This window comes from Uranotaenia lowii, chromosome 2, assembly GCF_029784155.1.
Source record: "Uranotaenia lowii strain MFRU-FL chromosome 2, ASM2978415v1, whole genome shotgun sequence".
Taxonomy (NCBI): domain Eukaryota; kingdom Metazoa; phylum Arthropoda; class Insecta; order Diptera; family Culicidae; genus Uranotaenia; species Uranotaenia lowii.
In genome coordinates this window covers 77,560,877-77,574,939 of record NC_073692.1, presented here as the reverse complement: position 1 = coordinate 77,574,939, position 14,063 = coordinate 77,560,877, and the positions used below count along the sequence as shown (strand labels likewise).

Genomic DNA, 14,063 nt, shown 5'->3' with positions numbered 1-14,063 from the left:
AATTAAGCTCAGAATCCCGAAAAACGGCTTCTAAAGGCCAGAAAACGCATTTTAAAGTTGTGATCCCAAATTAAGCTCAGAGTCCCGAAAAACGGCTTCTAAAGGCCAGAAAACGCATTTTAAAGTTGTGATCCCAAATTAAGCTCAGAATCCCGAAAAACGGCTTCTAAAGGCCAGAAAACGCATTTTAAAGTTGTGATCCCAAATTAAGCTCAGAATCCCGAAAAACGGTTTCTATAAGCCAGAAAACGCCTTTTAAAGTTGTGATCCCAAATTAAGCTCAGAATCCCGAAAAACGGCTTCTAAAGGCCAGAAAACGTATTTTAAAGTTGTGATCCCAAATTAAGCTCAGAATCCCGAAAAACGGCTTCTATAAGCCAGAAAACGCATTTTAAAGTTGTGATCCCAAATTAAGCTCAGAATCCCGAAAAACGGTTTCTATAAGCCAGAAAACGCATTTTAAAGTTGTGATCCCAAATTAAGCTCAGAATCCCGAAAAACGGCTTCTAAAGGCCAGAAAACGTATTTTAAAGTTGTGATCCCAAATTAAGCTCAGAATCCCGAAAAACGGCTTCTAAAGGCCAGAAAACGCATTTTAAAGTTGTGATCCCAAATTAAGATCAGAATCCCGAAAAACGGCTTTTATAAGCCAAAAAACGCATTTTAAAGTTGTGATCCCAAATTAAGCTCAGAATCCCGAAAAACGGCTTCTAAAGGCCAGAAAACGTATTTTAAAGTTGTGATCCCAAATTAAGCTCAGAATCCCGAAAAACGGTTTCTATACGCCAGAAAACGCATTTTAAAGTTGTGATCCCAAATTAAGCTCAGAATCCCGAAAAACGGCTTCTATAAGCCAGAAAACGCATTTTAAAGTTGTGATCCCAAATTAAGCTCAGAATCCCGAAAAACGGCTTCTAAAGGCCAGAAAACGTATTTTAAAATTGTGATCCCAAATTAAGCTCAGAATCCCGAAAAACGGCTTCTAAAGGCCAGAAAACGCATTTTAAAGTTGTGATCCCAAATTAAGCTCAGAATCCCGAAAAACGGCTTCTATAAGCCAGAAAACGCATTTCAAAGTTGTGATCCCAAATTAAGCTCAGAATCCCGAAAAACGGCTTCTATAAGCCAGAAAACGCATTTTAAAGTTGTGATCCCAAATTAAGCTCAGAATCCCGAAAAACGGCTTCTATAAGCCAGAAAACGCATTTTAAAGTTGTGATCCCAAATTAAGCTCAGAATCCCGAAAAACGGCTTCTATAAGCCAGAAAACGCATTTTAAAGTTGTGATCCCAAATTAAGCTCAGAATCCCGAAAAACGGCTTCTAAAGGCCAGAAAACGCATTTTAAAGTTGTGATCCCAAATTAAGCTCAGAATCCCGAAAAACGGCTTCTAAAGGCCAGAAAACGCATTTTAAAGATCCCAAATTAAGCTCAGAATCCCGAAAAACGGCTTCTAAAGGCCAGAAAACGCATTTTAAAGTTGTGATCCCAAATTAAGCTCAGAATCCCGAAAAACGGCTTCTAAAGGCCAGAAAACGCATTTTAAAGTTGTGATCCCAAATTAAGCTCAGAATCCCGAAAAACGGCTTCTAAAGGCCAGAAAACGCATTTTAAAGATCCCAAACTAAGCTCAGAATCCCGAAAAACGGCTTCTAAAGGCCAGAAAACGCATTTTAAAGTTGTGATCCCAAATTAAGCTCAGAATCCCGAAAAACGGCTTCTAAAGGCCAGAAAACGCATTTTAAAGTTGTGATCCCAAATTAAGCTCAGAATCCCGAAAAACGGCTTCTATAAGCCAGAAAACCGACCCTTGGTCATCCCTCATGAGCGTGTACGCTGAGCAGTCAGTCAGTCAGTCGGCGATCTAGCGAGCGAGTTAAGTGGTGTGTGCATTCTCCCAGTAGTTCGTGATCCGGTGATTCAAGGTGTTGTTCCCGAGCTACGGAGCTCCGGACAGGTCTGCACATTGGCGACCGTGGCAGGTGTTTCTCTTTGACTTGCTGGAGCGGTTTGTGAAAGTCGAGGTTGGAGAAACGAAAAGCGGACCGAAAAGAAAAACACGTGTTCTAAGATTCACGTAGAAATAATGATAGTCAAACTCGCTTTAAAATCAAACGGATTACAAGTTACCCATTGTTAAACATACTGAGTAAAATAAATACCCATTGGGTAGAAGCATTTGTAGCAGGAAAAAACCTACACCGTTGGTTTCTATTTCAGTCAAATGGAAAAAAAAGAAACCGTTATTTCGAATGTGGGAAATAAGTGATTTTACGAACGAGCAGATTATGAAATATTGCCAAAATTGTGATGATGAACATGATATATAAAGCGAGTTGAGAGGACAGCCTGAACATATCGATAAGAATTCAAGCGAGTTGAGAGGACAGCTTGGAATTCAAAGGCGAGTTGAGAGGACAGCCTGAAAATATCGATCAAAATTCAAGCGAGTTGAGAGGACAGCTTTGAATACAAAGGCGAGTTGAGAGGACAGCCTGAACATATCGATAAGAATTCAAGCGAGTTGAGAGGACAGCTTGGAATTCAAAGGCGAGTTGAGAGGACAGCCTGAAAATATCGATCAAAATTCAAGCGAGTTGAGAGGACAGCTTTGAATACAAAGGCGAGTTGAGAGGACAGCCTGAACATATCGATAAGAATTCAAGTGAGTTGAGAGGACAGCTTGGAATTCAAAGGCGAGTTGAGAGGACAGCCTGAAAATATCGTTATTGTTGGATAATGTTATTGGGAAGAAAAATACGAGATAATCTGATTATTTGATTTGTTTACAATTCATACTGATATTTTGAACTGGTGGAGATAGCTTGTCTGGAGGGTTAATCAATGAATGTAAGAGACTGCACCTTGAGTTAAGAGCTGCATGGTCATCGTTAAATTATAACACCGTATAGATTATGTCAACCGTGTATCAAATTCATAGAATGACGTTCCATAAGTAAAACATAAAAAAGCGACTAGCCTAAAAACCACTGCGATTCAACTTGTCTTTTGTTTCTTTAATAGGGACACTTTTTGTGATCCAGTACAAATCTGAACTATAAGGATGGTGTACAAATACAAATATAATGTGGTTCAACATATTAGTTTACGTTTACGATTTTTGATCACCGCCAGTTGTTGTTATCTTTTTAAGTTGATATTTTTGGGTGATTGTTGAGTCAAATAATAGCAATTTCTTAACATTAGTTTATGGAGAATATTAAAAAGACGATTTCGACAAACGAAGTTTGGAATAAAGGTGGCAGTGAAACATAGCATGGGCTGCGCATTTGTATTTTAATTATGCTTTGCATTAGTTAATTGGCCTCGTAAGTTCATAGAACTTTACATCAGCTTATTGATAGAACTCATGTAAGAAGTTCATTAGACATTTTTCGAGAACAAAATCGAACATGTTCAAAATTGAAAATTTGCTTTTTGCTTTCACCTTTAAATGCAATGTCTTGTTTAATCGATTAAAATCTGACATTGTTATGAATCGTATTAAAAATTAAAATAAAAAATCCAAAGAAGTACGGAATCAAAGAAAAAGGAAGCATCTTATTTGTGTGATGTGCAGTTTTGATAAAGCAATTAAATAAAACGTAGACAAACTTGTTTTTTTATTTGCAAACTTCTTTGAAAAAAAGCGGGACATTTCGAGTAAAAAGCGGGACGTCGGGACATTTCCCAAAAAAGCGGGACATGTCCGCCTTTTGCGGGACGGATGGCAACCCTAGCTGAATCCTTTTTAATAAGTTAGCACATTCATTCTCTTCTCCGTTTGACTCATTCGGCCAGTTGGGGACTAATAGGTATTAATTATCTGTGACTGTTCCGGCATGATGTGGAAAAAAACATAACTAAAGGAACACAGCTTACAACGAATAACTTTTACATCTTGTTTTCATAAGCATGCATTTTTAGTCGTTATTAACAGTGAGCGTCTTTGAGTATGCAAACAGTAATCAATATGCATAAAATAGGTAATATGCTTAAATGCCTCGTACATAAAAGCACACCCAAAATAATTTTCACTTAAAAAATAAGTGACATCTGTAGTAAATTCTCGCCATACGTAATTTCATTTGAATTTTAAGTAATGGGTCAAGTGAATTCACTTAAGTGACCGGTCAAGTGAATTACACTATGACGTTCGAGTGAAATTTATCTGAATTTCTAAGTAAATTTCTAGTTAATTATCTCTCGCGTGTTTAAATAAAAGAACATTTATAGAACAGCACTTCGATTTCAAATATTTACATTACGCTTCGCCATAAATTTATTGATTGGAAAATTCCATCGTAATCCCAAGGCAGATCGGTAACTGCGGATAGTGCGATTTCTAAATCTTCCCTGCTGCAAACCAGAAAATCTGTCCAGTCCAATCCACAAGCTGAAACATGATAACACCCCGCATAATTAAAAACAGTTGGGGATATAGTACTAACTATTAACTTAATATATTGGTAGCAGTACCAGTATGAAATATCTTCCAAGTATCATTTCATTATACATGTTCAAAATTTTATTACCTCAATAAATTATGACAGGATCGTATCAGTGACAGTGACAATATGATATATGATTTAGTAAGTATAGTATAATAAGAGAATAAAAATTTGCAACCTTTGAATATTGTCTCTGGACCTTATCCAGGACTCTAACAGTGTACGACAAAGTTTCCTTATATTTTCTTAGCATTAGACATTAAATTAAAAAAAAAACAACATTGACAACATTGTATGAGTTAGACAAGTCGTTATCATTTCACCTCTTGCGGATAATAACTAATATTGTTATTTTAAGATGTAGTTGTGAGCTTATGCATTTTTTCGCTCTTGGGTTCAGCATCTGCTAATTTTCACTTCACTTCGTTAAAATTTGTGTCGGCAACCCCACGCCAGGTTCGGAACTGAAAACTGTGTTCAAAATGGCTCCGAAAAAAAAGAATCACGCTGAGAAAAACACACAGAACGCGAAAAGTAAGTAAAACTATATTATATTATCGATAAAAACTAGTGAGATTAAATAAAACTAATGAAATTACAGAAACAAAGATCTCTGCTGAGCGGAGAGCGGAAAAAAAATCTACTGAAAGGCTGAACAATGCAGATCTGCACAAATAGGTAAGATTGTATAATCCATGTATAATATCAGAAATAAAAAATAAAAATCTCAACATTTAAATTTTTTAATTTTATTTTATTTTTTGTGGGAAAGAATTGGAACTATATTGGTTATGGTACAGGGAAGCTCTTTTTAAAAATATTTTACAATATGCGGAACGTATGATTGAGCGTTATTTTTACTACAAACTACTATAAGCAAACTATATCCATTGAAGTTGATGAAATCTATGATTTTGTATTCCAACGTAGCTAGAACATTCAGGTAGATTGTTTTGCTCGCCAAAAGTGGATGATATTTTAACCGTATCCAATAATGTAGCATGAAATATTTGTTCGAAAAAATCGCTCTTTTTGAATGGTAAACATGCTTAACAGCCCTTTCCCCATATGGTACTTTAACAGATAATCATAATACAGATTGTTAATATGGTCTGTGTTATTGTACATATACTGTTCACTTTACAATAAACGATAACGTTTAGAGACAATATAGAATATTCTCTATATATTGTAATTGATTATGCGGGACCTTTAAATAACTTTTTCGTACATCACGTTTAACATAAACTACCGCCAAAATCCCCTATTAAAGAATTGGGAAAATCCAAATCCAGCATAAGCTTTAAACGCTGCTCTTTAGAATTTGCCATTTTGAACTCTGAAAATAAACACAATTACAACCTCCCGCATAATCAAATATCATACACCTTATCGTCGATATTATTCTGTTCTGATTACATGAATAGTGACTATTCGAGTAATAATTCTTAAATCTTTTAATTTTTGACTAAATTTTCCACTTTTGATGTGTCTTCGCTTGAAATGATTCAAAAATATTCAAGAAAGATACCAATGATCCTTAAAATAAAACTCTGAATGCATCAGAGTGTGTCTTTAAGCCTAGTCCACACTAGGAGACGGTTCGTCTCGAGACGGTCTCAGCGTCTCCCATTTTCTTCGGGAGACACTGAGACCGTCTCAGGTTTCCAACAACAACAACAGACAACAAAGTTCGTCTCATAACAAAAATCGCAATTCATGTTGCCTAGTGTGGACTAGGCTTTAGTCTTTACTGGCTTCAAAACAAATAAAAATGGCGCGTGTTTTTTGTTTGGCTAGCAGAAACGACGGAATTTATTTTATTTAGAAAATCCTCAGCTAAAATGTAAGTAAAGGAATTATGTTTTCCATAAATTATTTTTAAATTGTTCCAATTATTTTTTTCAGTAATTAACAACCCTACAATCCTGAGGTGCACCGTTTGATGGTCCGGAAAGGAAATTTGCCGGTCAAAACATTCGCAGCAACAGCAGCACAATCCAGTATATGACTCCCGCCGGAAGCGATCCAGTACCGCTACCGAGGGTCCCCTCTGGTGTGGCTGGTGAAGAAATCGATGAATGGCTAAAGATGTCCAGGGGGACTAATCGAAGCATTCGATAACTACTTCCCCGATGGCCAGTCCCCAAGATTGCGTCAATGATCCGCACTCACGGCTGTCGGTCAGACTGTTTTACAACGAACAAAATTAAATATTCTTATTGCTAAATCAACAAAACGGGCAGGATCCCCCATTGCTGATGGTGTATGTGCATCGCTAAATGGTAGTGATCTGTGTGGTAGACACTTACCGATTGTCTTAGCCGAGGCCGAGGTCATCCACTCTTCCCAGCGGCCAGAAACGGCGCAGCGAACATTGTTCCAGCACCGCCTCGAACCACAGATTGTCGCAGCGAGTAAAAATTCGAACGATGACCGTGATGAGGACAGAAGCAAGGCAGAGAAAGAAGCCACGCATGCGAAGCGTCCCGATAAGGAACCACTGGCAGACGATGATGGTCTACGATCGTCTTGAATCACTCATCCGTGACGCTGCGCTTGTCCCGTCTAGGAACAACCGAGGACACGGCCGTAGCACTCATACACGAAGCAATTCCCTTGGAGGCTCGTGTTTGGCAGCTCACACAGTGCACCCGGCCACAAGTGCGGCAAATGCAAAGTACCTCTACATCTGCTCAAAGTATGAGTCCAACATAACAACTTCGATGAATAAGCGCACCGATGAAGGTTAGTGAAAAAGTTTTTTGTTTTGCGAAAGCTTTAATTTTTTTTCAATTCTCCGTTTCAGCTAGCCAAAGTACAGCAGATATGCAAGTAAAAATTCCCCCACCCTGTCGGACAAACAACGGAACGGTTCATGGGCCGCATAGAGTTGTTTTTGACATTTCTCACGCACATTAACTGGTATCCCACTGGCGTGTACGGGCGAGAACGGGACAATTAACCTCCAAAAATTTCAGTGCAAAAATCGAGCAGTCGGCCGACAAACACGTTCGTTTTTTAGGTTAATGTTCCCAAAATGGAAAAGTGTCAGTGCAAAGCCCTATATTATGACACGAATACTACTAGCGGCAAATAGGACTATAGAATTATTGCAGCAGCTGTGGCCGGGGGAAATTAGGGGAACATGCCCTATTATGCGCCACCTAAGCGAATCGCTGATTTTCTAAGTATTCCACGTACAAATTGTGTTAAAAATGGGTGTAATCGTTGAAGAAAAGTGTTTTCTACAAATTCCTATGATTTTTCATTACTCAAATTGCAATAATTTCTTTAAAAACATGATTTTTAAAAACCATATTCAAAGCCACAGAACAAAACTGTGTTGCGAATACGCGCCGCTGTGTATTCAATACGCGCCTAGCAGCCGAACACACCCGAGAGCAGCCGAAGACCGAAAACACACCAATACTTTCAGACACTTTGACTGAAAAGAAAATCAAAATGGACTAATAGAAATTTAACAAAAAATGAAAAATAGATTTTTTGGGCTGAATTAACGCTCAAAATATGGTTTTAGACTTTTTGTTAATTTTCAATGAAAATTGGCCTTTTTGAAAAATTAATGCTATTTTCAGCCTACTACGATTGGCGCGTTATAACGAGCGCATGGGCCACGATAGAACATACCCATAAAAAGCATACCTTAGCGAGTTCAGTATGATTTTTTAGCATAAAATCATAGTTTAGATTCTCCTCTTTCGATCTGTCAGAAAATATTGTCTTATTTGTTTTTCTCTACTTGATGACACCTTATTGAAAGTGTTTTAAAATTTAGATCGAAATGAAGAAAAACCTAAATTGTGAAATTATCACGACACAGGGGCATTTTAAGGAAAAATTCATACTTGCCATGACCAATCACAGCATTTAAAACAAATTGGTAATATTTTGCAGGCTTAAAATGTTTCAGATTCTTCAAAACAAGAGTGGCGCGTATTAGCCACATGGGGCGTTATATGAACTTTTCCCCTATAATTGTCTATTGTGTTTGAAAGAAACTCAATAGCGGTACTGGAGATGGCATCAGCACCGGATTCCCAAATTGAAAAGTGGTGGCTGCGAAGCAAACAAGGTTAATCCGAAAGACTCGAATCCCCAAAACTGCGAAAAAGGAACCGGCTTCTATGGCACTGTTACAGCCCGGCCGGATAAACACCGGAGCAGTTTTAAACAAGTTAACACTGGGACACATAGAGACGGTTTCGTTGCACTGTTGACTCACCCGGAAAAATCATCTGTTGGCAATAGAGGTTGTAAATTTGGTAAAAACCAATGATGTTTTAAAGTTTTTTTTTTATTTTTTCAAGGTTGTTCCTGATGTATGTCGATCAGCGGAACCGATCGAACAAAGTGTTACTTTCCTCGAGAGACCTGAGTCTCCTCTCCGGGCATTGGCTTCAACCGTACAAAAATTCTCTCGAAATGCCGTGGAGTCCTCTTCATAGTGATGAAATTTGTAAGTTTTAAAATGTCATACTGTTATGTTTTTAAAACGTTAGCTTTAGTTGTTGCTGTATAAGCGTAGCCGGAAGCTTCTTTATACAGTCAATGTATTATCAACGGACAGGCAATTCTTACATAGCAGACAGTCGATTTTGTCAAACGCCTTGAGCCTTACTTTTCTGGTATCCGTTGTAATACACAACTCATCCCGATCAGGAGGGAAAAACAAAATTATATCAAAATGAGATAATTTGATACTTATTTTTTTCTATCTAAATGAGTTATAATTCAGTACTCGTAGGATGTTAAAATATCTCAAATTATATCAAAACATCTATACGATCATAGCTAAATTATATCAGTTTTTGATATGCTCCTATCAAGATTATATCTCGTTCAGATAGCATAGTTTGATATTGGACAGAACAAATTATATCAAAATTATAACTTATCAAGATATGAGTGCTTCGAGAAAATTTTCTAGTGGAACGTCAATAAACCACATTATTTGATAAAACCATGCCCCATTTTTGGTTTCCCAAAAATTTGATTCAATTTTATGAATCTGTTGAACGAAACTCGTTAATGTAAGGTTTGAGCTGTTGACTTCGATCCCGATCAGGAGAGCATATCAAAATAATAACTCAAACTTATCTCACCAAGATATTTACATCTGATTCAGTTTTAATTAAGTACACTGAACCAAATCTGGCAATAAAATTTATAGGGTCAATCTAATAAATCTTAAAGTTCAGTGTGTAATAGAAGCTACTGATAAATCCAGTACAAAATATTGGAAATTCCATTGAATCTTAGCAGCTTGTTACAATCACTATCAATTACAAGAATTTTTCGATAAATTTTAGCAGTTTAAAGTTAATATATTTTTTACAGAATAGCTATTCCTCCATTCAGTGTGCTTAAAATTCGCTATTTTCAGTTTGAGTACAATGAGTTGGTAAGTTTATATGTTTTAAACCTCATAGAAATAGTTATAATTGTTTGAAATTGATTTTTTAGGAATAGATACGGTTGCTACGAGCTTCATCAATAATCCCTCCATGCAGGGGAAGCGAAAAAGGCATTCGATCTTAGACCAGTTATTGTTAAACAAATTGTTCCTCCGCTGGGAGGAATGGGAAATCACCTTCATTAGGGAATTGGATTGTTCTTCCCGGAAGAGATGGATGGAACTGCAATTTATTAAGGGTAATTTTTATGACTTACATAATCTTGAGCATTTTTATATAAAACTTAATTACGATTCCAGACATCCAATATTTTTGGTCGGATGTGCTTTCGATTCTCATACGTTACTGGATTGAGTCTCCTAGGGCCCGCCGGAGAATGCTTTCTATACCCGGAAAAAGTGCATGCCATCATCCAGCTAACAGAACATGACCGATTCTAAACAGGATTGAGGCGGAAACCAGGTCTGTTCTGATTTTAAATTGAAAGGTAAATTAGAATTTGATGGTTAATGTTAAGATAAACAGGTCTATAAACTGCTTTTCTTTTTTCAGATTGAAAAAAATTTCCGTTAGGATCATCGACGAACTAACAGCCGACTCCAGAATTATGCACTCGGGAATGTGGCAGTAAAATGCTGGAGCAGGCGGAATCAAACAAAAAAGACAAACTACGTCCTAAGTGTCTATTTTTTACCCGTTTACCAAGGATGCCACTTACTGAAACAAAATTTGATTGCATTTATAAATACATCAAATTTTAATTCAATTTTGAAGCTTAAGTTGCTTTACTGATCATATCACACACGCCAGCAATTGTATATCAATACAACTTAAAAAATAAAATCACAATAATGCCGAAAAATAAACAAAATACGAGCATATTTTATTACACTAATAAAACCATTCATTTCACTACCTTGAACAATAAATTTTATCAAATTGGCTCGCTTTAGAATTCATTGGAAAAAATATAAAATCAATCATTCGTCTAATGGTAAAAAGTATTGGATTTTCTTTTAGTGCGAAAACACTAGAATTCCCAATAAACCTTATAGCCAGATTTTGTTCAGTGTACTCTGAATTATCGATTTTAAGTTTCTCCAATCTGAATTACCCGAGCAGACTTCTATGGCAAAATTATAGCAAATTTTGCTATCACGCCATGAGAGCCAAATTTGCTCTCATTTTGCTTGACATAAGGTGGTACACAGCAAAAATGAGAGCACAAATTTTCATACTTGGTTAGCAAAGTGATACCAAATTTTGCTAAAACTGAGACCCTAACTACAGCTCGTTTTCTGAAAGCTTGGAGAGCACAATGATGCTAATATAAGGCATCAAATAATTTTTAATGAAAGCAAAATTTAGCATCATTAGGCTTTCAAAACGATCTTAAAACGAGGCATCATTTGGATCTCCAAAAAAGTAAAATTCGGCATCGCTTTGCTAGCCACGTAAGGAAATTAATGCTTTCATTTTTGCTGTGTATCACCTTAAATTAAGCAAAATGAGAGAAATTTTGAATTTCAAGGCGTGATAGCAAAATTTCATTTAAATTTGCTCTAGGAATAGTGCTCGAGAAACCTTCCAAGTTTTCGCATTCAAAACCGAGTTGGATGATAAGCGGCTTTATTGAGTGATTTATTATGAAAATGGAAAAACACCGCGTGCAAAAACGCCTGAATGTATACGATTCATATGACATCAACCAATTTAATTTTTTTCCTGAGCATATCACCCGACGTAACAATTTATATTTTCAATTTACTTTTGCATTTATGATTGTTGTTGAATCAAGATGATAAATCATCGAAACTATCGTTCAAAATTTCAACATCTTTACTTCTACTTTATGACTTGTAGTACAGATATTATGATTCTAAATTTTTAATGAATTTTTTTTTTTTTTTTTTTTTTTTTTTTTTTTTTTTTTTTTTTTTTTTTTTTTTTTAAAAACGAACACAAACACATACAGGATCTCAATGAAACATGATGTTTCCTCGAAGAGATTCCCTTTTCTTAATTCTAAGCGTACATCTTTCGAGGATATGATGGGTAGCATCTTACAAATGCTAAAACCACCAACCCACAGAAAGTGTACTATATGTGCCGTGATCGGGATTCGATCTCATGCCCGCTGGCTTAGAAGACTTGAAGGCTATCCTCTACGCCACGGGCTGGCGGCAATGAATGCATTTTTCATGAATTTTTTTAAAATAATTCATCTTAATATTCTGGTTTTATGATCTAGTTTCATACTTCGAGCTCGGAATTCTGACCATGCGCAAGTATTTTTAATTCCAATATTCAAAACTAAATCCGAATTGAATTAGAAGCCTTCTTTAAATTAATGTATCCTATTATAGTTCATGAAACTGATTTCGAAAGCGCTGGTTTGCATTTAATAATCTCCATGCACAATGTGTACATTGTACATAAATCACTATTTTGTTTTGATTAAAGTCGTTTTTACAGCTCCGATAAACTAAGCAGGTACAGCTATGTTGTTCATACGTTTTAATGTAACAGTACTATAAAAAAGATTGAAAACATAAATTTTAATTCAGATACTCAGAGTGATTTTACTCTTCATGATTTCGACGAATAAGATTTTTTTTAAAACTCGCACTTAAATATACGTCTTGAATCAAAATGAACATATGAATTTGTTTTTCTTTTGAATCGTTAGGTTTAATTCTTACTAAAAATAAAGTTCACTTCAATTCTTTTCAATCATTTATTCTAAAATCAGATTTATAATAGTGTAAGTTTTTAACAGGTATTAATTTTTAAGCTTATCAAAAATCTGCAGTAACTCTAATCTGTGAATTTACTTTTGTTATGTTAATTATTCAAATTCAGACATTACATTTTCTATCAACGATCGAAGTTTGGATTGTTCACGAACCATGTATTATATTCTAATGAACAAAACGCCTGAATTTATACTATTATACCATCGATATTATTAGCTTGTGTCAATTTAACCAATTTAAAAAAGTCGAATGAAATGCATAGAAAAATTTGGCCTTTGTGTAGACAACGAGTCCATGAAGTTTCAAAAAATCAGCCTTTACTCATGGAACAGCTTCTATTCGCATTATTGTATCTTAGAATAAAATTCTTTGAAAGAAAAAAATATTGCGTAAATTATGTTTATTATCCTGTGGTTTTCTTGGATCCATGCAAAACAAATGGTTACACCTTTAGGACCAAAGATATTCGTGGGTTTGACCATGCTACAAACAATTGAAGCGCTTGTGATCAGAGGGGAGCAAGTGCCTAAATGATAGTTTCGAGAAAACGCTTCAAAGTTGTAAAGGTGCTCGATTTTTTCATATATTTTTCGAATTCGAGCAGCTTTAAGTCAATCAAAAAAGTATTCAAAAGAATTATAAAAAATCTGAGTTTTGCACCAGATGTACATTGAAACATGAAGTTCGTTAAGTAGACCTAACTCTAATTAAATGATTTTGGCACTTGCATCCCTCTGATCCTGAGGGCCTCAATTCATCAAGCACAATAAATTTTGTCTTTTTAAATTACTCAGTCACGTCTTTGGTGTAAAGTAATAAAAATTTTAGCGAATGAAATTCCAATTGCTGGGATTTTTATGTCTCCCTTTCAAGTTTAAGTAATAAGCTCATTATTTTGTTTACCGGTAAATTAGTTAGCAATTCTGGCAAAATAGTATCTCTTCGAAAGTTTTTATAAATTCTCAATTTATTAAGTGTGATGAGTGGTCAATGGTTTGTCGTAGTTTAGAATGTTTTTCTGGTAATCTTAGGCACTTACCTGTGTAGCAGCTGATTTTACCTAGGTGAACATTACCCTACTGCACTTCCGTCGAAAACCTTCCAAAACAAAACGTGCGTTCGTCGTTTCCTCTCATGTAGAATCAGGGATTTCATCTGAAGTACAGAACCACAGCTATTCCTTGCTTTAGGCCGATGAGCTCAATACCCGGAGTTTCTTGCTTTGACTTTATTTTGATCTGGAATTCTGTGCGTTCAGCTTTAGTCAGGGCCAGCCAGGTTTCGAGCGGGAGAGCGGCAACGATATCTGGAACACTGTTTGGATGACTGAATACTACCCATCTGGTTACTCGTCGTAGTTGTGCCAACATAGAAGCTAGCGGTTCTTTTTAATTTCCACTTCACCGAACTCACGATGG

At 36.0% G+C, this 14,063-nt stretch overlaps 1 protein-coding gene across 1 annotated transcript; it reads left to right on the top strand.

The window, feature by feature from the left end:
* The first annotated feature begins 6,175 nt into the window (after window positions 1–6,175).
* On the top strand, window positions 6,176–7,912 carry LOC129749760 (uncharacterized). The gene is made up of 3 exons (XM_055744830.1): window positions 6,176–6,297; window positions 6,360–7,199; window positions 7,261–7,912. Exons 2-3 carry the CDS (start codon window positions 6,884–6,886, stop codon window positions 7,371–7,373), a joined length of 429 nt encoding a protein of 142 aa, XP_055600805.1. The 5' UTR covers window positions 6,176–6,297; window positions 6,360–6,883; the 3' UTR covers window positions 7,374–7,912.
* The last annotated feature ends 6,151 nt before the right edge of the window (window positions 7,913–14,063 follow it).